At 36.0% G+C, this 25,427-nt stretch overlaps 1 protein-coding gene across 1 annotated transcript in view; it reads right to left on the reverse strand.

The window, feature by feature from the left end:
- Positions 1-25,427, reverse strand: part of LOC116623158 (dachshund homolog 2) — a 259,182-nt gene that overhangs the window by 126,418 nt on the left and 107,337 nt on the right. The window contains exon 3 of the mRNA XM_032390087.1: positions 14,252-14,424. Within this exon, the coding sequence (XP_032245978.1) occupies positions 14,252-14,424 (173 nt within the window). The remainder of the gene's footprint in view (positions 1-14,251; positions 14,425-25,427) is intronic.

A 25,427-nucleotide genomic window follows, 5' to 3' on the forward strand; every position in this document is an offset into this window, starting at 1 on the left:
GGAACCAGAACTTAAATACAGGAAGGCAGTCTGACTTCAGAGCCCATGCTCCTACCCATTAGGCCATACTGCCTCCAATGAAATCTGCTTTTTTTTTTTCTTTTTTTTTTGGCATGCTTCCTCTTTTATTAATACTGTGTAACTAAATATAAAATATATACACAAAAGTACACAAAACATTAATGTACAAACTTTCACAAAGTGAACTCACCCATATAACACAATCCAGGTTAAGAAACTAAATACTACCAGCACTTCAGAAGGCTCCCACATGCTAACTTCCAGTCACTAGCCCCTTTCTTCTCCAACCATAATCACTTATTCTGACTTCTAACACCATAGACTAGTTTTCTATTTGAACTTTTATATGTGTTATGCACTCTTATGTGCCAGGACTTGCTATTTTATACATTATATTTATGAAATTCATCTTTATAATTGCATATAACAGTAGTTCCTTCATTTTCTTTAATGTGTAGTATTCCACTGCGTGAATAGATCATGATTGATTTATTCATTCCAATAGACATTGGGTTGTTACTAGTTTTTGTCCACTATGCATAATGCAGCTGTGAACATTTTTGTACATATTTTTCTGGTATACAAATGCATGCATTTTTGTAATGTCATACCTAGAAATGAAGTTGTTGGGTTATAGGATACACCTTTTGTTCAATTTTAGTAGATAGCATGTGTAGGCAGTTTCCAAGACGATGCTCAGTGGTCACTGTCTGCTAGTATTCCTGCCTTTGTGTAATCCTTTCCCCTTGAGTGTGGGCTGGGCTTACTGAATTGTTTCTAAGAAAATGAATATGGCAGAAACAATGGCATGTTCTTTTTGAGATTAAGTTATAAAATAGTGATTTCTGTCTTATGTGTTCTTCCTTACTATCTCTTGGATTGTTCATTCTGGGAGAAGCTGGCTGCCATATAGAGAGGATGCCCTATCAAGAGACTTTTAAAAGTCAATCTTTGAGGCCAGCAACAGCCATGTGAGTGAAGTGGGTCCTTCCCAATTTGAGCCTTGAGATGACTGTAGCCTCAGCTAACACATAACATCTTTTTTTAAAATTATGTTATGTTAGTCACCATACAGTACTTCATTATTTTTTGATGTAGTGTTCCATGATTCATCGCTTACATATAATACCCAGTGTTCATTGCAATACATGCCCTCCTTAATACCCATCACCAAGTTAACCTGTCCCCCACCCCCTTCCCCTCTGAAATCCTCAGTTTGTTTCTTGGAGTCCACAGTCTCTCATGGTTCTTCTCCCCCTCCAATTCCCCCCCTTCATTTTCCTTTCCTTCTCCTAATGTCCTCCATGCTATTCCTTATGTTCCACATATAAGTGAAACCATAGGGGTGCCTGGGTAGCTCAGATGGTTGAGCGTCTGCCTTTGGCTCATTTCATGATCCCAGGGTCTTGGGATTGAGCCCCACATCGGGCTCCTGGCTCAGCTGGGAGCCTGCTTCTCCCTCTCCCCCTGCTCATGCTCTCTCTCTCTCTCTGTATCTCTGTGTCTCAAGTGAATAAATAAAATATTTAAAAAAAAAGAAACCATATGATAATCGAAGACATACAAATGGCTAACAGATACATGAAAAAATGTTCAACATCATTAGCCATCAGGGAAATTCAAATCAAAACCACATTGAGTTACCACCTTACACCAGTTAGAATGGCAAAAATTAACAAGACAGGAAACAACAAATGTTGGAGAGGATGTGGAGAAAGGGGAACCCTCTTACACTATTGGTGGGAAGGCAAACTGGTACAGCCACTTTGGAAAACAGTATGGAGGTTCCCCAAAAAGTTAAAAATAGAGATACTCTATGCCCCAGCAGTTGCCCTACTGGGTATTTACTCCAAAGATACAGATGTAGTGAAAGGAAGAGGCACATGCACCCCAGCGTTCATAGCAGCAATGGCCACAATAGCCAAACTGTGAAAGGAGCTGAGATGTCCTTCAACAGACGGATTGGATAAAGAAGATGTGGTGCATATATACAATGGAATATTACTCAGCCATCAGAAAGGATGAATACTCACCATTTGCATTGACATGGATAGAATTGGAGGGGATTATGCTAAATGAGTCAAGCAATGAAATCTGCTTCTTAATTCATTTAACTTCACTAACAAACTATGATGGTTCTAGCCAGAAACAGTATATAATTCTATAATATTTTTGAGGGTGGATCTTATGTCTGTTTCATTTTTGTGTTTTTGACAAAGCAATGTGACACAGTCCTTTGCACATATTAAATCTTGTGAAATCAGTGAATTCTGTGTTCTTGCCCTTTTTCCAACAAAAAATGATGACAATAATAACTTAATAAGCCAATATGCAGCAATAACTATCTTTTTTTGGCTAACTGCAAGGCTAATTGCAATATACTTACTGATTTTTTAGTCTGTATTATCTTTTTTCCCAAAGATTACCAGTGATTCATGACTTTTTGTCCACCCTACTTAATGCTCTAAAACAGTGCTATCCAATAAAATTTTCAGCAATGATGCAAGTGGCTACTACAAGTATAGAACATTGCATCATTGCAGAAGTGGCCATTCAAGTGACTATTGAGCACTTGAAATGTGGCTAGTTGCAACAGAACAACTGAAGTTTTCATTTCTTTAATTCATTTAAATTGAAATAGCCACATGTGGCTAGTGGTTACTGTAGTGAACAGTGTTGCTATAGTAAATATATTCTATGCATCTAAAACTCATGGTTGGGGTGTCTGGGTGGCTCAGTCCATTAAGTGTCTGCCCCCAGCTCAGATCATGATCCCGGGGATCCTGGGATCAAGCCATGCTTGGGCTCCCTGCTCAGCAGTGAGTCTGTTTCTCCCTCTCCCTCTTCCCCTCCCCCCACTCATGCTTGCTCTCTCACACTCTCTCAAATAAATAAAATCTTAAAAAATAAAACTCATTGTTAATTACAATGGTTACATAGTTTACATCCATGGAGATAGGGAAATTTATTAAACTATAAGCAATTTATATAAATATATATATATCACTTCTCAGATCCCTAAAAAGCTATGGTTTTCTCTCCTACCTGTGAAAAGAAAATTAAAAAAAGATGACAGCTGTGGTGAATAGACAGCCATGTCTATTCTTCTCTGTGTTAGTTTTCACTATCTGAGGGCATTTACAGGAATCCACACCTCGATTACCAAACATTTCTCACACTGGGGTAGAAATATTTATACATTGATAGAAAAAAAAGGCCCAAATGCAACCATGTTCCTTTCAATTTAACATCAATCTATGTTAAGGCAGTATAATTTCCATTGAGAAACAAACTACTTATTCATTAATTTTTATAGAGTTTTCTCAAACTTTTTGTTAACATGTTATGTTATTCTGAAGGGGCACCTGGGTCTGGGTGGCTCAGTCAGGTAAGTGTCTGCTTTCTGCTCAGGTCGTGGTCCCAGGGCCCTGGGATTGAGCCCAGCATCAGGCTCCCTGCTCAGCGGGGAGCCTACTTCTCCCTCTCCCTTTGCTGCTCCCCCTGCTTGTGCTCTCTTGCACTCTCTCTCAAATAAATAAATAAATAAAAATCTTAAAAAAAAAGAAATAGAAATTAGTGGTAAACTAGTTTGAAAATTTTTGTTTTGTTTAATGGTTATGAAGGGAGATTGGCATGAAGTGTTTGATTTGATAAACATTTCATATTTCATATAATGCTTTAAAAGGAAAGTGTTATCTTGGGGCCAGTTCAAACTAGAGCCAATTGCTAAATATTCAGTAATTTTGTAAGCCAGGTGTTAAAATGATTGTAACTTGAAATCAGCCATGATGGAAATATATACAACACAGAAATTGGAAAATGGTATAAGTCAGAGTTTTTCTTTTATTTTGTCTTGTTTGGGTTTTTTTTTTTTTTTTGGAGAACTGGTTTACAGGCACACCATTGGATGCTGGCCCAAATAAAAAACATTGAATGTTTAAGTCTATTATAGGAGTCTGAGGTTTTTATTTCTTTCTAATGTTCAACATTATCTGACTAGGCAAATATTAAGTATATAAATAAGTACACTAAATGCTGTATTTATTTGAGTTTATGAGCATTGAAAGAAACACAAATAGAGTGCTGTATGATAAAAATACATATTAGGTAAAATAAACTCAATTACTGTTGTCTGCATCCCACATAGTTCTTCTAAAGAACCTGAAAAATTAGAAACAAACATATTGCATAACAAAACATCTACTATTAAAATATTAAACAGAGAATGTAGGAAAATTCAAATCATTATATGTAGTTTCCATTCTTGCTATGACTCAGGAACCCGGGTCTTACAGAGTATAAAACAAAATCTGTAAAACCATGTTTTCAAAATAGTACATGAGTTCATTTTGTCTATTTAAATGTTTAATAAAAATTATTAAACTATTAATTCTGTTTATTGTTTGTCTCTCCCCATTAGATTATAAACCTTAAAAACCACCTGATGCATAATAGGGACTCAATCATTGGAAAACAAAAAATTCGGATGGACCCACAGACTTTTTAAACTAGGTATCAGTGGCTTATTCTGATTCAATTAGTTAACAAATGGGCTTATTAACAAATGACAATTGAGTCTACCTGAATTAAAATGAGGAGCTAACATGACATACATTAACATAAACTGTTTTCTGATATAGACTCAATCAGAAGAACTGTAAACACAGAAACAAGTGTAAAGAAAGTGAGATATATATTACAGGAAGGAAAACTGAAGTGCAGAAATATTAAAATAGTTGCTTCCAGACCTTTAATCAGAAATGTTAAGTGCTAGAAATTAAATACGATTTGTAGGCCAGCCATTCACTAACTTGATAACCTCTATCATATAGTCCTAATATTCAAATCACATGTTGTAAGACCAGCTTCCAAAGGAAATTGGAATCAGTCTCATGATCATCAGTGGCAAAGCACAGGCATCAGCTTAACACAGACTATGCTAAAGAAGAGGAGCAGGTGTTTAGAAGGATATGAAACCTTCTTTTAATATCACAGCATGTTGTTGTTTTTTTTCCAGGGACATTTTTAAATGATATGGAAAAAAGGTAAAGCTTTACTTGAAGGTAAAAAAAAAAAAAAGAAAAGAAAAGATATGTAAATAAGAATAATTTAAACATATGAATAAATTTGGTAGCTCTTTTTGTGAACTTTCATAAATTTTAATATAACTAAACGTGTATTTTGGACTTTTTGTGTAATGTGTCCTAATCTTTTTCTGTACACGTTTCTGATACAAATTTATTTTTGTGCAGCCGAGGTTTAAAATGCTGAACATAGGAGTACCTGTGTGGCTCAGATGGTTAAACATCTGCCTTCAGCTCAGGTCATGCTCTCTGGGTCCTGGGATCGAGCCCCACGTTGTTGGGCTCCTGGCTCAGCAGGGAGTCTGCTTCTCCCTCGCCCTCTGCCTCTCCCCACTGCTCCTGCTCTCTCTCTCTCTCTCCAATCAATGAATAAAATATTTAAAAAATGCTGAAAATAAGGATATAATGGAAATACCAGCAGATCATTAACTGTAGAGAAGCTAGCAAAGGTGACACTATAATCACATTAGATTGTATATTCTGTGGATTGAATATCTCCCCTAAATTCATATGTTGAAACTCTATCCTTAATGTGAAAGTATTTGGAAATGGGACTTTTGGGGGGGAATGAAGTCATGGGTTGGGGGAGCCCTCATGATGGGATTAATGCCCTTTTAAGAAGAGATATGAGAAAATTTGCTTCCTGTCTATCTTTGCCATGCTTCCTGTCTATCTTTGCCATGTGAGAACACAGTGAGAAGGTGATCATCTGCAAACCAGAAAGAAAGCTCTCACCAGGAATCAGAAGGCACTTTGATCTTGGACTTCCCAGCCTCTAGAACTATGATAAATAAATTTACCATGTTTAAGCTACCTGGTCTATACTATTTTGTTACAGCAAACCACTGAGTTAAGACAATATAATACACAGCAAAGATGGTGAATCAGGTTATTATGGCTTTCCCTAATTCACAGTGGATTTGCCAGAAAGAAATCAAGTTTCATAATTATGACATTTCTTTCAAAATGTTCAATGTTAAATTTCCTGATCATACTTTGGAAGGTCAATTGACTCTAAATGGTCAATATCATATAAAAGATATGGTGACCTCAATTCAAATATTTTGCAAAACAATGAGCAATACTAATTAAAATTTCAATTTTTTGTGCCAAACTGCTGGGATTAAAAACAAATCTGTAAATGGGAGAGGGAGGAAGATGGAAGATGGTGGTGGAGTAAGTGAACCCTAGGCTCCTTTCATTCCATGAACACAACTAGATAATTATCAAATCATACTAAATACCTCAGAAATTGACATGAAAACTAAAAGAACAAATTCCACAACTAAAGGTAGAGAAGTGGGCACATCAAAGAAAGTAAGGTGCAGAGATGTGGTTTAGGGGAGAAATGGATCCTGAGTGTTACAGAGGGGAGGGACCTGTGATCACAAGAAAGGACCATGAAAGAAGACCAACAGGGGAACACACAACAAGAACATTTCCCCATAGCCATTGGTTTGGAAAATGAGGTGGGCTGAATTCAGTGAGTTCTTGCAACCAGCAGGGCTTAAAGCCTGGAGTTTTAAAGGTCAGTGGGCTTGGCTGGGGTAGAGTCCTGAGGGCACTGCCCTTCTCCTGGAGAGAAGGCAGGCAAAGAATCCAAGGGGTAGATGTCATGGAAACAGTGATCTGAAGAATGCTTGGGAGCACAGTGGGAGATGATTTGCTCTTATTGGAGCATGTCCAGAGAGTCAGCATTCACAGACAAGCCTCTTCTGGAACAATGGAGCTGGCTGATGCCATCTCCCTCTCCTGCACCTCAGCATAAACACAAAGCTACCAGCAGGAAGTAGCCCAGAACCAGCCCTGGTTCCTAATTTGCTTACACCAAGCCCTACTCCCCTGCTGTGGCAAGGTTTTCCCTTCTCACTCAAGCTTGCCTCAGTTTCAGCACAGAGTGCCCCTCCCAAAAAAGATGAGTGTGAACACCCACCCACACCAAGTCTCCTGACCTGAGAGTTCTGCGGGGCCTCAGTTCTGGTGGAAGTGGTGTCAGGTCTCATTTAACAAGCAGACCAGGGCTCACCTTGTTAAAACTTGACACATTCAGGCTAGGGACCAAACATTGTCCACAGCAGGCCAGTAAAGACTATACAGACAACTGGCCTGAAGGAAAGAGCAACCAAAACACAATAGCAGAGCACACATAGCACACACAGGAGACACTCCCTGAAGCACTAGGCTGGGCACTACATGACCTCTTCTTCATAAGGCCATTACTTTCAGGAGCAGGAGACATAACTGCCTTTTCTAACACAGAGAATAACACAGAAACTTAGACAAAATGTGAAGATGGGGGAACTTATCCAAAATGAAAGAACAAGATAAGGCCATGGTGAGAGATATAAGCAAAAAAATAAGAGTGACAAGTCTGATTGAGAATTTATTTTTTTCAAAGATTTTATTTATTTATTTATTTGACAGAGAGAGAGAGAATGAGCAGGGGGAGGAGCAAGGGAAGAGGGAGAAGCAGGCTCCCCATTGGGCAGGGACCCCAATATGGGACTTGATCCCAGGGGTCATGACCTGAGCCAAAGGCAGATGCTTAGCCAACTGAGCCACCCAGGTAACCCTGATTGAGAATTTAAAGTAACAATCATAAGGATATTCACTGGTCTTGAGAAAAGAATAGAAGGCATCACTGATACCCTTACCACAGAGATAAAAGAGTTAAAAATGAATCAATCAAAGATGAAGAATGCAATAAAGATTAGAAACAAGCTTGATACAAAGAACAGGAAGCTGGAAGAAGCAGAATGAATTAGTGGTCTAGAAGAGAAAATAATGGAACACAATGATGCTGAACAAGAGAGAGAAAGAATTATGAAACATGAGAATAGACTTAGAGAACTCAGTGACTCCATCAAACGTAATAACATTTGTATTATAGGAGTCCCACAAGAAGAAGAGAGAGTAAAGTGGACATAAAATTTTTTAAAGAAATAATAACTGAACACTTCCTCAATCTGGGGAAGAAAAGAGATACCCAGATCCAGAAGGCACAGAGAGCTCCCATCAAAATCAACAAAAGCAGACCCACACCAACACATATTTTAGTTAAATTTACAAATTGATAAACAGTGATAAATAATCTTAGTAATAAATAATCTTAAAACCAGCAGGGCAGGACGCCTGGGTGGCTCAGTCGTTAAGCGTCTGCCTTCGGCTCAGGTCATGATCCCAGGGTCCTGGGATCGAGTCCCACATCGGGCTCCCTGCTCTGCGGGAGGCCTGCTTCTCTCTCTCCCACTCCCCCTGCTTGTGTTCCTGCTCTCGCTGTGTCTCTCTCTGTCAAATAAATAAATAAAATCTTAAAAAAAAAAAAAAAAAAAACCAGCAGGGCAAAAGAAGTCCTCTACATGCAAAGGAAGACCCAGAAGGCTAGCCGGAGATTTCTCAACAGAAGCTTGGCAAGCCAGAAGGGAGTGGCATAATATATTCAAAGTGCTAAATGGGAAAAATCTGCAGCCAAGAATGTTGTATTTAAGAAAATTATCATTCAGAATAGAAGGAGAGATAAAGTTACCCAGACAATAACTAAAGATCTAACAATTGTAAATATTTATGCCCTCAACTTGAAAGGATGCGATAATATAAAACAATAACAAACAAAAAGGAATTCATTGATAATAATACAATAATAGTAGGGGACTTTAACACCCCACTTACATCAATGCACAGATCTTCTAAACAGAAAATTAACAAGGAAACAATGGCTTTGAATGACATTGGAACAGATGGACTGAACAGATATATTCAGAACATCCACTCCTAAAACACAAAGTACATATTCTTTTCAAGTGCACATAGGACATTCTCCAGGATAGATCACTGAATCCAACAATATATTAAAAAAAATCTTTCATCATGATCAAGTGGAATTTATTCCTGGGTTGCAAGGGTTGTTCAATATTCACAAATCAATCAATGTAATGTATCACATCAATAGTAGAAAGGATAAGAACCATATTATCATTTCAATAGATGCAAAAAAAAACATCTGACAAAGCACAACATCTATTCATGATAAAAAAAAAAAAAAAAAAACCCTAAAAAACTGCAGGTTTAAAAGGAATAAACCTTGAGGCACCTGGGTGGCTTAGTTGACTGTGTCTGACTCTTGCTTTTGGCTCAGGTCATGATCTCACTGGTCCTGAGATCAAGCCCTGAGTCGGGCTCTGCACTCAACGGGGAGTCTGCTTGAGGATTCTCTCCCTCTGATTCTTCCCCCATTCTCATGTTCTCTCTCTCCCTCTCTCTTAAAGAAATAAATATTTAAAAGAAAAAAAAAAAGGAACATACCTTAACATAATAAAGGCCATATATGAAAACCCACAGATATTATCATCCTCAATGGGGTGAAACTGATAGATTCTCCTCTGTGGTCAGTAGAAAGACTGAGATGTCACTATCACCACTGTTATTTAACACAGTACTGGAAGTCCTAGCCACAGCAATTGGAAAACATAAAGAAATAAAAGGTATCTAACTTGGCAAGGGAGAGGTAAAACTTACACTATTTGCAGATGACATGATACTATATGTAGAAAACTGAAAAGGCTCCACAAAAAAAAGAAAAGAAGAGAAAAGAAAAATCCTGCTAGAAGTGATAAACAAATTCAGTACAGTCACAGGATACAAAATCAATGTACAGAAATCTCTTGCATTTCTATACAACAAAAAAGAAGCAGCAGAAAGAGAAATTAAGGAATCAATCCCAATTATAATTGCACCAAAATCCATAAGGTATCTACAAATAAACCTACCCAAAATGTGTAAGACTTGTACTCTGAAAACAATAAAACATTGATGAAGATGACACAAAGAAGTGGAAGGACATTCCATGCTCATGGATTAGAAGAATAAATATTGTTAAAACGTCTATACTATCCAAAACAAGATACACATTTAATGCAATCCCTATCAACATACCAACAGCGATTTCACAGAGCTAGAACAAACAATACTAAAATTTGTATGGAATCCCAAAAGACCCTGAATAGCCAAAGCAATCTTGAAAAAGAAAAGCAAAGGTGGAGGCATCACAATTCCAGACTTCAAGTGATACTACAAAGCTGTAGTGATCAAAGCAGTATGGTACTGGCACAAAAACAAATACATAGATCAAAGGAACAGAAGACAAATCACAAAAATGAACCTACAATAATATGGTCAATTAATCTTTGACAAAGTGGGAAAAATACATAATGGGAAAAAGGCAGTCTCTTCAACAAAGGGTGTTGGGAAAACTGGACAACAACTTGGGAAAAAATGAAAATGGACCACTTTCTTACACCAAACATAAAAATAAACTCTGAATGGATTAAAGACCTAAATGTGAGACATAATACCTTTAAATCTTAGAGGCAAACACAGGCAGTAACCTCTTTGACATTGGTTTTCTAGGTTTGCTCCTGAGGCAAGGGAAACAAAAGCAAAAATAAACTATTGGGACTACATCAAAATAAAAAAAACTTCTACACAGTGAAGGAAACAATGAACAGAACTAAAAGGAAACCTAAGGAATTGGAGAAGATATATGCAAATGACATATCTGATAAAGGATTAGTATCCAAAATATATAAAGAGCTTATAAAACTCAACACCACAAAAGGGAATAATCCAATTAAATATAGACAGAAGACATGAATAGCCATTTTTCCAAAGAACACATACAAATTGCTAACAGAAACATGAAAAAATGCTCAACATCAATCACCAGGGAAATGCAAATCAAAATTACAATGAGATATCTCCTCACACCTGTCAGCAAAGCTAAAATCAACAACACAAGAAACAACAGGTGTTGGTGAGTATGTGGAGGAAGGAGAACACTCTTGTGCTGTTGGTAGGATGCAAACTGGTGCAGTCACTCTAGAAAACAGTATGGAGATGCCTCAAAAAGTTAAAAATAGAACCACCCTACAATCCAGCAATTGCACTACCAAGTATTTACCCAAGGAATACAAAAATACTAATTCAAAGGGATACCTGTACCCCGGTGTTTATAGAAGCATTATCTACAATAGCCAAATTATGGAAAGAGCCCAAGTGTCCATCAGCTGATGAATGGATAAATAAGTGGTACATATATATAGAGTGCTATATTATTCTGCCATAAAAAAGATGATATCTTGTCATTTGCAATGACATGGATGGAGCAGAGAGTATTATGCTAAGTGAAATGTCATTTGGAGAAAGACAAAAAACATATGATTTCACTCATATATGGAATTTAAGAAACAATACAAATAAGCATATTGGAAAAAGAGAGCAAGGCAAACCAAGAAACAGACTCTTAACTATGGAAAACAAACTGATGGTTACCAGATGGGAGAGTGGTGGAGGGATGAATTAAATAGGTGATAGGGATTAAGGAGTGCACTTGCTGTGATAAGCACTGGGTGTTTTATGGAAGTGTTGAATCTCAATGTTGTAGATTTGAAACTAATATTATATTGTCTATTAACTAACTGGAAGTCAAATAAAAACTTAAAAATCTGTAAATGTAAATAGAGAAAACATTTTGTTTAAATAGTCCCCATAGCCTCCAAACAGTAGTATATGAAAAAGTCTCAATTACCTAGGTTTGCCCACTACCAGTAGGATTCTAATAGATTGAACTTGAAAGTTTTCTTCACCAAGAAGCATATTGAAAACAAATTTTTATTAAAATATACATCAACTGAAGTGTGAAATTTGTCCTTATAGCTTAGTATCATATTGATAACTATTCTTGAAAGGAGTGCTAAAAATTTCAATATATTAACACCCATTTGGCAATTAATTAGAAAGTTTTTATTATGCTATTTCCTGTGAATTATTTTTAAAACTAATAGTTACAATTATATAATAATATCTTTGCAAAAAAACAAACAACGTGGAAACAATTTCAAAAGCCTCTCACTATTCATGGAAATCAACTCTTTAAAAACAAAACAAAATAAAACTTTTTTTCTTCATTTCCCTACCATCCTCTGATGGAAATCTACTTCTATAGATCTTTAGAAAAATTTTATCAAAGAGCATTCAAAATAAATATATTGTTTTCAACTGACTTTGTCAAAACAATTATATGAAAGTAGATCTAATTTTCATATTTGTTAAGACTTAAATAAGCATGTTATCTAATATCAGCTTTTAAAAAGCAATATCCAATTTTATGTCTGTAAAGGTTCTGACTTTTTCTAAAGTTGCATATGAAATAAATCAGCAGTAGAAAATATAGTTTTATTGCCTTACTATGTTAACAATATTTGGATTATTTAAGGAGAATATAATTATCCTTTCCATTTCCATCATCATCACCACCAATAACCAAATGCTTGTCATGAACTCCTCCCCAAATGCCTCTTCATTCCAAATAATGGCGAAGCTACCAAATGTCCCAAGCATTCAACCAAAATGTAGCTGATTCAGTTTGAATAATCATCATTAAGAAAGCTAAATAAATGTATTTTTGAAAAGCCATAAACATGCCTCTACTGAAAGTGGTTTTTCATCATTTCAAAGCAAGTACTTTAAAATATGGTTTCTTTCTTAATAGTTTTCTAATTTTGTGTGAGGTCACATTTACTTAGTAGGTCACCCAATTTCAAAATCATGGGAAACTTATTCCATCTTTTAAATATGTTCATGGATGATTTTTTTTCTCAAAGATAACTTTGTTTCCTAGTTTAACCTCTGATCAAATATTCAAACAACAAAGTTTTGATTAGCTACGATAGACTGATCTATTGAGGGCTACAATCTTTGCGGGAAGCATACTTCTACCTGGCCATATAAATATATATGGAGCTTAATAAAAAAATATCAATTTGTCTTGTTCTTTCCTACAAAGTTTAGGTCACAGATTTTCCTCATTATTTTAAAAATCCCCAAAACTGGAAGCTAATTTAAAATGAAAAAAAAAAAATCCAGAATTTCACATTTCCTCTTTCTTTTACATTCCCCCATGTACATCTATTACAATCATATCAATATTGCCAAGGTCCAGGTCAAATCCAACAACTGTAATGCTTTTTGTGATTTTTTCCCCCTCTTTTTGCCAAGCTAGGTATAATAAGTCCCTCCTCTAAATTCCTATAACACGTGATGATATTCTATGCCATTCATCACAGTCTGTCTTGTTATTGCAAGCTAAATGGGTACTTGTTTATATCACATTTAGTTTGTGAATACTGGAAGTCAGGGATTATGTCTTCTTTACCTATATCCCATATTGCCCAATACAACATGTAAACATCAAGAGTATAATATTTGTTGAAAAAAATAAAAGAACAAAGGGACAAGTTAATGGGTTGCTCTTATTAAATATTACTTTTGATCCTATGTGCCCTTATATCACCTCCTTGCCAAAAGAAAAAAAATATTATAAAAACAAGTTTACATGATACTTGGAGAGAGGGCAGAGAGGCACTATGCCAAACTAAAAGAAGACATCAGGACAGATTATAAAATATTATTTGTGTTTCATTACCCAATGGTCATGAAATTTTGAAAAAAATAGTATTCTAATGATGATAATGATAATGCTATAAATTATCATAAATATTTGCTTAATGTTTCACAGTTTTTAACCTATGTTTTACTCACATTATCTCTGGACAGCCAGTGAAGTAAGTGGGATAGATTATTACTATAACATTTAGTTTACAGTTGAGGAAACAAGTTCATGCAGGTTAAATGTCATATCCAAGGTTATTGAGCTAAAGTGGCAGGATCAGTATCAAAACTTAGGTCTTTCTGACTACAAGTCCTGCATGGTACATACTACCCCAGAACTGCCTCCCAAACACCAAAAAGAACACAGTGTTTACTTTATTTCACCATAGCAATGGTAATGATTTCTGAACACTATTCTGTGCCATTAGTCTTGCTATGCCTCCCACACACTGTGTTCATGATTACAAGACATGAAGGTAGAATTAAAGGTGAGATCTGTGGTCATGCAATAAAAACAAACAAACAACAACAACAACAAAACACTTTAGCAGGCCTAGTCAGAAATAAAATCAATACTATATGCTAAGCAACTGAGTCAATGAGCTGTGTGTTTATACTGAAGATTCAGTGGTATTGCTAATATTTTCTCAAAATGTACATGTAATTAAAACCTGTGTCCTCTTCCAAATCACGGTTCTTACCTTTATAACAGAGGCCCCAGCTCTGGAGAGTGGACTGTGAATCTGGGCTGCAGCAGCCATGTTGGCAATAGTATTAAGATGGTTCATCTGATTCATTGCCATGGCAACTGATGCAGGAGGTAAGCTGACTGGAAGTAGGGGATGAGGCATCATCATAAATGGCAGATCCAGTCCTAAAAGAGACAGTGTATGTTAAATTGCTACATCTGGAAAAGGAAAACCACATCAAAATTGATGCTACAAAATAGCAAAAAAAAAAAAAAAAAATTATCTGAATTCATTCTTGTTGGCTTTTTTTTTTTTTTAAATCAAGTTTTATTATATCCTAGTATCTTTTTGGGCAATTAATGGTACCTAGGATTTAATATTGCTTTATACTTTTTCAAAATATTCCTATATCCATAAACTTTTATCTATTCCTTGTTCTTGCTCTCACTCTCAAAATATTTATAAGACGCAATTTGTTTTACCCATAAAAATAAATAAAAATCTTTAAGCAAAACATCATTTTGTTTAATAAGTAACTTTCTTTTTAATCATTATAACATAACTGATGTGTTAGTAGCATCTAACTTAACAGTGGTCCTGTTAAGACAGGATGTAGATTCCCTAAGCTTCAGAATTATTAAAGAAAATAAGACTTGGAAAAAAAAGAAAAAGAAAATAAGACTTGGAATATGTTCTTTTTTTAAAAAAAATATTTTATTTATTTAGTTTAGAGAGAGAGCGTGCGAGTGAGGGCAGAAGCAGAGGGAGAGAGAATCTGAAGCAGACTCTGCACTGAGTGCGGAGCCCAATGCAGGTCTCAATCTCATGTCCTCGAGATCACTACATGAACCAAAACCAAGAGTCTGATGCTTAACCAACTAAGCCACCCAAGTGCCCCTTGGAATATGTTCTACCCTTTTAGTTATAATCTCTAAGATGAATTCTGTGGCTCTAATTTGAATCCTTTATCAATAAGGAGTAACTCCCCTATCAAAATATTCAAACTATTTTCAGTTTAATAACAAATATCAACATCATTGAGTAGTATCTAGAATTCTGTTTGTTTTCTTATGCAAGGTGAAATAGTTTTCATACATTTTAAATTTCTTAATATCTTTCAAGTATTATTTACATTACACTTGTGGTAGCCGCAGATATGTCATCATGAAAAATGTAACAAATTAAAATTGTTGTCTACTTACCCCTTATGAGGTTGGGATTTGTGAGGAAACATCTTTGAGCAGAGGCTAGGGAGGGTTAGCCTAATATTACAGATATTAACATCACTATGATAAGTAAACCATAGTACTTTACAATATATTTTAAACTATTGCCTCAACAGTAATCTTGCCTTCATTTGAACAGAAGCCCAGAAACCAGTAATATTTAACAGATGTTCTGAAACATCCTTGCCTATAATTTTCCTAAATTATTACATATTATAGAAATCTACAATGGATAGTGTTTATGTTGATCCCACATACAATTATCCACTATTAATAATATCCTTTTATCCTCTTTGCCGTCCCCTCATTTTTTCTTGCTTCGAAAATCACAACAGCTAGTGGACAACAATGAATCAATAGGAAGTATATTCAGAGTCCCCCTGTATACAGTAACAGTAATACAAACTTTCAAAACACATACTTTTAGTGCAAAAAGCAGGCTAGAAAAAAAATGCTATTAGTTGACTTAAGGTCTGTCACCTGGGCTCAACAATGATGGTTGAATTAAAGCCATTAACAACAACAACAGCAACAACAACAACAAAAGCATCAAAATTGTGCAATATAATAAAACACACTTAACAGGTCTCATGCAACACTAAAGTGTTAATCTCAATTGAAGGAGCTCCTATATAAATAACACAACAGTCACCAATATTCGTGATAAAAACAACCATAAAATGTACTGTTAATTGAATTACACAAGGGTTTAATAAAGGTTAGAAACTTAAATTCTGCATGGAAACCAAGAAGGAGAACATAGTCTACTTCCTATGACTGCAAATCCCCATAGAATATTAATAAAATATTTTAAACTTTCCCTCTATCAATTCACTTATGGCTCACTACCTCTAAATCCTTTTAAGGAGCAATCTGTCAAACCCAACTTTTCAGTTGTGAAATTTCCTTCTGTGATTATTAATTTATTAGAGAAGCCTCAATACAGTGTAAACACTGAATTAAAAAATGGCCTCTGCATCCCCTTTTAAACTACAAGTTTTTCAGTTAGCCTTCCAAAATTACTTTGATGTATATGCATTTTTATACTATACTCATCATATGACTTTGCTATAATGATATTACATAACACATATTAAATTAATCACTGTTTATCTTTTCCCTAAACCTTCACTTTATGCTCAACATAATAGTAACCATCAATGACGTAAATAGGTTTCTATATAAGGCTCTCATTTACCCAAGATAATTATAGATCTCAATTCTTCTTTGCGTACTCAGAGTTTTAGTAGAAAAATTGGTCAAACTGCAGATGAAAAGTAGCCATCAGTGCCTCCCTTCGCCACACAAATGCTTAAATACGCCTTCGTTCAATTTACATTTCCCTTAACAGTGTAATAATCTGTCCTCATTCTCCAAAGATTTTCAGCATCATTCAGACACCAACTGGCCATATCAAGTCATATGCCTACTTAAAGTCCAATTGACGTGCAAACTAAACACAGATTACAAACAGAATTTAACAGCCTATTGACAGTTTTTAAAATACAATTCATCAAACATTTCAAAAGACCCTGAAGGACTTAAAATTACACTTTCAGATCATGACCTGCAATAACTGTCAATTGACTATAATACCCTAGACTCTAAGCTAATATTTACATCACTGGCTAGTTTAACAGTGACCCCACATGAGCTGCACATGCAAAGCATATGCAGATATTGAATTATGTAAGTCAACCTTTTACCAAAGTTGAAAACATTAAATTAAGGGCCATCAAAACTACACCACACTCTAACAATCTGGCTCATTAGTAACATGCCTGAAATGTATAGACTTTCAATAGTATGGTAATTAAATTATTTTTTAAAATCACCAAAATGGGTCTCTCTTTCCTGTTAACCCCAAGGTCATCATGCTAGCTACTGTAAGCATTATTTCTAAAGCATCTTGGTATTCCAGCAACTCTTATAACTTTTATGTAAGTGAATGGCACAACCTCTTCCTAGCTATTAAGGCTACAAACTTCAGTAATACTCTAACTCTCCTAAAATCCCATACTCATTTGATTACCAAGTCATATTGACCTCTGTAACATCTTGCCATTTCTAGTCAGGTACCAATCCTATCATACTTGTTTGATATCCTGTCTTCTGGTTGGTTCTCCTATGCCATTTCATTTGCTTTTCCACTCCAATTTTAGGACTTTAGTGGCTACTTAATGTCTCCAAAATAAAATATAAGCTCTTTGGTTCCATGTGAAGTTACTTTTCTAGCTTTGTTATCTCAGGATATTCCTCTATGTATGCTCTACTCTAGTTCTCTAATTGCAGCATTCTACAATTTGAATTCACCTTAGCTTACTCTTATTCATGCCTCTATCTGGAATCTACCTCTTTAACCCTATTTATTTGGGTATGGTAAAAGTCCTTCCTTTTTAAATCAATAGACTTCATTTTTAGAAAAGTTTTAGGTTTACTGAAAAAAATGAGCAGAAATTACTCAGAATTTCCATATATCTCCTCTCCACCAGCAGTTTCTCTGCTTATTAGCATCTTGTATTAGTGTGGTATGTTTGCTATGACTAATGAATCAATATTGATACATGCTTACTAACTACAGTACATAGTTTGTATTAGTGTTCATTTTTTGTGTTGCACATTGTATGGCTTTTCACAAATGCAAAATATCATGTATCAATCTTTTAGGTACCATACAGATCAGTTCACTGCCCTAAAAATCCCTTGCACTCTACAGATTCATCCTTTCATTATTACCCTTGGATTTTACTGTCTCTATAGGTATGTCTTTCCCTCACTGCCATATAGATGGAATCATACACTATTTTTTTTCAGACTGGCTTTGTTTCACTTAGAAATATGCACTTACAGTTCTTCCAAGACTTATTTTTGAAATTTTTTTTCTATTCAAGTGAGTTGACAATCAATGTTACATTAGTTTCAGGTGTGTAAGACAGTGATTTCATGAGTATATACATTATGTTATGCTCACCACAAGTATAGCTACCATCTGTCACCCTACAACACTATTACAATATCATTGACTACATTCCTTATGCTGTACCTTTTAGTCCTGTGATGTATTCATTCCATAACTGGAAGGCTATATCTCCCAGCACCCTCACCCATTTTGCCCATCCCCCCACTGGCAACCATCGACTTGTTCTCTAACAAGAATGATTCTGTTTTTCATTTGTTTATTTCATTTTTTTTAAGATTCCACAAATGAGTAAAATCATATGGTATTTATCTTTGTCTGATTTTTTCACTTAGCATAATACATTTTAGGTCCCTCCCTGCTTTGCAAATGGTAAGATCTCATCCTTTTTTATGACTGAATAAGATGACTGAATATATATATATATATATACACACTACATCTTCTGTATCCAATCATCTATCAATGGACTCAGATTGCTTCCATATCTTGGCTACTGTAAATAACACAACATTAAAAACTAATGATGTAAGGGGCGCCTGGATGGCTCAGTCGTTAAGCGTCTGCCTTCGGCTCAGGTCGTGATTCCAGGGTCCTGGGATCGAGCCCCGCATCGGGCTCCCTGCTCCGCGGGAAGCCTGCTCCTCCCTCTCCTACTCCCCCTGCTTGTGTTCCCTCTCTCGCTGTCTCTCTCTCTGTCAAATAAATGAATAAAATCTTTAAAAAATAAAAAAATAAAAAAATAAAATAAAATAAAAACTAATGATGTACTGTATGGTGACTAACATAATAAAATTTATAAAAAAATAATTCTGCTATTAATAAATGTAGTGGTGAATATATCTTTTGACTTAATGTTTTCATTTTTGGGGGTAAATACTGAGTAGTGGAATTATTGGATATAATATTTATATTTTTAATTTTTTGAGGAACATCTATACTGTTTTCCAAATTGGTGCACAAATTTACATTCTTACCAACAGTGCACAGGGGTTCCTTTTTCTCCATATCATCACCCAACTTATTTCTTGTCTTTTGATACTGGCCATTCTGACAAGTGTAAGGTTATAGTTTTGATCTGCATTTCTCTGATGATTAGTGATGTTGAGTATCTTTTCATGTTTACATTGACCACTGTATGTGTCTTTGGGAAAATACCTAATCAGTATCTCTGCCCATTTTTAATCAGATTGTTTGCTTGTTTGTGTTTTGGTGTTGAGTTGTATAACTTCTCTTTTTTAGTTTTTATTTAAATTCCAGTTAATTAACATACAGTGTAATATTAGTTTCAGGTGTACAATAAAGTGCTTCAGCACTTCCATACATCACCTGGTATTCATCACAATTACTGTACTCCTTAATCCCCATCACCCATTGAACCCATCCCACCACCAAACTCCCTTCTGGCAACAATCAATTTGTTCTGTATAGTTAAGAATCTGTTTCTTGGGCGCCTGGGTGGCTCAGTTGGTTAAGCGACTGCCTTCGGCTCAGGTCATGATCCTGGAGTCCCGGGATCGAGTCCCGCATCGGGCTCCCTGCTCGGCAGGGAGTCTGCTTCTCCCTCTGACCCTCCTCCCTCTCATGCTCTCTGTCTCTCATTCTCTCTCTCAAATAAATAAATAAAATCTTAAAAAAAAAAAAAAAAAAAAAGAATCTGTTTCTTGCTTTGCCTCTCTCTTTTTTCCCCTTTTTTTCTTTCTTAAATTCCACATATGAGTGAAATCACATGGTATTTGTCATTCTCTGACTGACTTCACTTAGCATAATACTGTCTACCTCCACCCATGTTGTTGCAAATGGAAAGATTTCATTCTTTTTATGATTAATATTCCATTATATATATAATCACATCTTCTGTATCCATTCTTCCATCATGGATACTGGGCTGTTTCCATAACTTGGCTATTGTAGATAATGCTGCTATACATAACAGGGTGCATGTATCCCTTTGAATTAGTAATTTTGTATTCTTTGGGTAAATACCTAGTAGTGCAATTGCTGGATCCTAGGGAAATTCTATTTTTAATCTTTTGAGGAACTTCCATACCGTTATCCAGAGTGGCTGCATGAGTTTACATTCCCACCAACAGTACAAGAGGGTTCCCCTTTCTCGACATCTTTGCCAACAACTGTTGTTTCTTGTATTGTTGATTTTAGCCATTCTGACCAGTGTGGGGTGATAGCTCATGGTAGTTTCTATTTGCATTTCCCTGTTGATAAATGATGATGAGCATCTTTTCATGTATCTGTTAGCCTTCAAAATGTCTTCTTTGAAAAAATGTCTATTCATGTCTTCTGCCCATTTTTTCATTGTATTATTAGTTTTTTCAGTGTTGAGCTTTATAAGTTCTTTACGTATTTTGGATACTAACACATTATCAGATACGTTATTTGCAAATATCCTTTCCCATTCCATATGTTGTCTTTTAGTGATTGTTTCCTTTGATGTGCCGAAGCTTTTTATTATGATGAAGTCCCAATACTTTATTTTCTCCCTTGCCTCAGGAGACATATCTAGAAATAAGTTGGTAAGGCCAATGTCAAAGAAGTTACTGCCTGTGTTCTCTTCTAGGACTTTTGTGGTTTCAGGTTTCACATTTAGACCTTTAATATATTTTGAATTTACTTTTAGGTATGGTATAAGAAAGTATTCACATTTCTTTCTTTTGCATGTGGCTGTCCAGTTTTCCCAACACCATTTGTTAAAAAGACTTTTCCCAGTGGATATTCTTTCTTGCTTTGTCAAAGATTAATTGACTATATATTTGTGGGTTCATTTCATGGTTTTCTCTTCTGATCTATTGATCTCTATGTCTATTTTTGTGGCAGTACCATGCCATTTTGATTACTACAGCTTTGTAGTAGTAATATAACTTGTAATATAACTTGATGTCCAGAATTGTAATGCCTCCAGCTATGCTTTTCTTCTTCAAGATTGCTTTGGCTTATTTGGAGTCTTTTGTGGTTCCATACAAATTTTAGGATTATTTGTCCTAGCTCTGTGAAAAGTGCTGGTGGTATTTTGATAGAGATTATATTAAATGTGTAGATTGCTTTGGGTAATATAGACATTTTAACAATACTTGTTCTTCCAATCCATGAGCATGGAATATCTTTCCATTTCTTTGTGTCATCTTCAATTTTTTTCATAAATGTTCTATACTTTTCAGAGTACACGTTTTTCACCACCTTACATTGGTAAGGTATATATCTAGGTATCTTCTTATTTTTGGTGCTATTATAAATGGAATTGATTACTTAATTTATCTTTCTGCCGCTTCATTATTGGTGTATAGAAATGTAGCAGATTTCTGTAAGTTGATTTTTTTATCCTGAGAACTTACTAAATTATTATCACTTCTAGCTGATTTTTAGTGGAGCATTTTGGGTTTTCTATATATAATATCATGGCCTCTGAAAATAGTGGAAATTTTACTTCTTCTTTGTCAATTTGGATGTCTTTTATTTTTTTTGTTGTTGTTGTTGTTTTCTGATTGCTGTGACTAGACATTCCAGTACTATGTTAAATAACAGTGGTGAGAATGGACCTTCTTTACTTCTACCTGACCATAGAGGAAAAGCCTTCTGTTTCTCCTCATTAAGGATGATGCTAGGGTGTCTTTATCTGGTTTTGGTATTAGGGTAATGCTGGCCTCAAAGAATGAATTTGGAATTTTTCCTTCCTTTCCTATTTTTTGAAATAGCATGAGAAGAATAGGTATTCAATTCTTCTTTATTTTTTATTATGTTAATCACCATATATTACATCATTAGTTTTTGATGTAGTGTTCCATGATTCATTATTTGTGAATAAGACCCAGTGCTCCATTCAATACGTGCCCTCTTTAATACCCATCACCAGGCTAACCCATCTCCCGAGTCCCCTCCCCTCTAGAACCCTCAGTTTGTTTCTCAGAGTCCATAGTCTCCATGGTTCATCTCCCCCTATTATTTCTCCCCCTTTATTTTTCCCTTCCTACTATCTTCTTCTCTTTTATTTAACATATAATGTATTATTTGTTTCAGAGATACAGGTCTGTGATTCAACACTCTTACACAATTCACAGTGCTCAGCATAGCACATACCCTCCCCAATGTCTATCACCCAGCCACCCCATCCCTCCCACCCCCACCACTGCAGCAACCCTCAGTTTGTTTCCTGAGATTAAGAATTCCTCATATCAGTGAGATCATATGATACATGTCTTTCTTTGATTGACTTATTTCACTCAGCATAATACCCTCCAGATCCATCCACGTCATTGCAAATGGCAAGATGTCATTGTTTTTGATGGCTGCATAATATTCCATTGTATATATATACCACTTCTTCTTTATCCATTCATCTGTTGATGGACATCTTGGCTCTTTCCATAGTTTGGCTATTGTGGACATTGCTGCTATAAACATTGGAGTGCACGTACACCTTCGGATCCCTACATTTGTATCTTTGGGGTAAATACCCAGTAGTGCAATTGCTGGGTCATATGGTAGCTCTATTTTCAACTTTTTGAGGAACCTCCATACTGTTTTCCAAAGTGGCTGCCCCACCTTGCATTCCCACCAAAAGTGTAGGAGGGTTCCCTTTTCTCCGCATCCCTGCCAACATCTGTGTTTTCCCGACTTGTTAATTTTAGCCATTCTGACTGGTGTGAGGTGGTATCTCATTGAGGTTTTGATTTGGATTTCCCCGATGCCAAGTGATCTTGAGCACTTTTTCATGTGTCAGTTGGCCATTTGGATGTCTTCTTTCATGTCTTCTGCCCATTTCTTGATTGGATCATTTGTTCTTTGGGTGTTGAGTTTGATAAGGTCTTTATAGATTTTGGATACAAGCCATTTATCTGATATGTCATTTGCAAATATCTTCTCCCATTCTGTCGGTTGTCTTTTGGTGTTGTTGACTGTTTCTTTTGTTGTGCAAAAGCTTTTTATCTTGATGAGGTCCCAGTAGTCCATTTTTCCCCTTGTTTACCTTGCCTTTGGTGATGTTTCTAGGAAGAAGTTGCTGTGGCTGAGGTCGAAGAGGTTGCTGCCTGTGTTCCCCTTTAGGATTTTGATGGACTCCTCTCTCACATTTAGGTCTTTCAACCATTGTGAGTCTATTTTTGTGTGAGGTGTAAGGAAGTGGTCCAGCTTCATTCTTCTGCATGTGGCTGTCCAATTTTCCCAACCCCATTTGTTGAAGAGACTGTCTTTTTTCCATTGGACATTCTTTCCTGCTTTGTCGAAGATTAGTTGACCATAGAGTTGAGGGTCCATTTCTGGGCTTTTTATTCTGTTCCATTGATCTGTGTGTCTGTTTTTGTGCCAGTACCATATGGTCTTGATGATGATAGCTTTGTAATAGAGCTTGAAGTCCAGAATTGCGATGCCGCCAGCTTTGCTTTTCTTTTTCAACATTCCTCTGGCTATTCAGGGTCTTTTCTGGTTCCATACAAATTCTAGGATTATTTGTTCCATTTCTTTGAAAAAAGTGGATGGTATTTTCATAGGGATTGCATTGAATGTGTAGATTGCTCTAGGTAGCATTGACATCGTCACAATATTTTTCTTCCAATCCATGAGCATAGAACGTTTTTCCATTTCTTTGTGTCTTCTTCAATTTCTTTCATGAGTATTTTATAGTTTTCTGAGTACAGACTCTTTGCCTCTTTGGTTAGATGTATTCCTAGCTCTCTTATGGTTTTGGGTGAAATTGTAAATAGGATCGACACCTTAATTTCTTTCTTCTGTCTTGTTTTTGCTGTATAGGAATGCCACTGATTTCTGTGCATTGATTTTATATCCTGCCACTTTACTGAATTCCTGTACGAGTTCTAGCAGTTTGGGGTGGTGTCTTTTGGGTTTTCCACATAAAGTATCTTATCATCTGCAAAGAGTGAGAGTTTGACTTCTTTGCTGATTCGGATACCTTTTATTTCTTTTTGTTGTCTGATTGATGTGGCTAGGACTTCTAGTACTATGTTGAATAGCAGTGGTGATAGTGGACATCCTTGCCGTGTTCCTGACCTTAGGGGGAAAGCTCCCAGTTTTTCCCCATTGAGAATGATATTCGCTGTGGGTTTTTCATAGATAGTTTTTATGATATTGAGGTATGTGTCCTCTATCCTTATACTCTGAAGAGTTTTGATCAAGAAAGGATGCTGTACTGGGATGCCTGGGTGGCTCAGTCATTAAGCATCTGCCTTTGGCTCAGGTCATGATCCCAGGGTCCTGGGATCGAGCCCCACATTGGTGTCCCTGCTTGGTGGGAAGCCTGCTTCTCCCTCTCCTACTCCCCCTGCTTGTGTTCCCTCTCTCGCTGTGTCTCTCTCTGTCAAATAAATAAAAATCTTTAAAAAACAAAAGGAAAGGATGCTGTACTTTGTCAAATGCTTTTTCTACATCTATTGAGAGGATCATATGGTTCTTGTTCTTTCTTTTATTAATGTATTGTCTCACATTGATTGATTTGTGGATGTTGAACCAAACTTGCAGCCCAGGGATAAATCCCACCTGGTCGTGGTGAATAATCCTATTAATGTGCTGTTGGATCCTATTGGCTAGTAATTTGGTGAGAATTTTTGCATCCATGTGCATCAGGGATATTGGTCTGTAATTCTCCTTTTTGATGGGGTCTTTGTCTGAAAAAACAAGACCCATCGATGTGCTGTCTGCAAGAGACTCATTTTAGATCCAAAGACACTTCCAGATTGAAAGTGAGGGGTGGAAAACCATTTACCATGCTAATGGACACCAAAATAAAGCTGGGGTGACAATCCTTGTATCAGAAATTAGATTTTAAACCAAAGACTATAATAAGAGATGAGGAAGGACACTATATCATACTTAACGGGTCTATCCAACAAGAAGATCTAACAATTGTAAATATCTATGACCCTAACATGGGAGCAGAAAATTATATAAGCCAATTAATAACAAAAACAAAGAAACACATCAACAACAATACAATGATAGTAGTAGACTTTTACACTCCCCTCACTGATATGGACAGATCATCTAAGCAAAAGATCAACAAGGAAATAAAGACTTTAAATGA

The sequence above is a fragment of the Phoca vitulina genome, unplaced genomic scaffold (genome assembly GCF_004348235.1).
Source record: "Phoca vitulina isolate PV1807 unplaced genomic scaffold, GSC_HSeal_1.0 scaffold57, whole genome shotgun sequence".
NCBI lineage: Eukaryota > Metazoa > Chordata > Mammalia > Carnivora > Phocidae > Phoca > Phoca vitulina.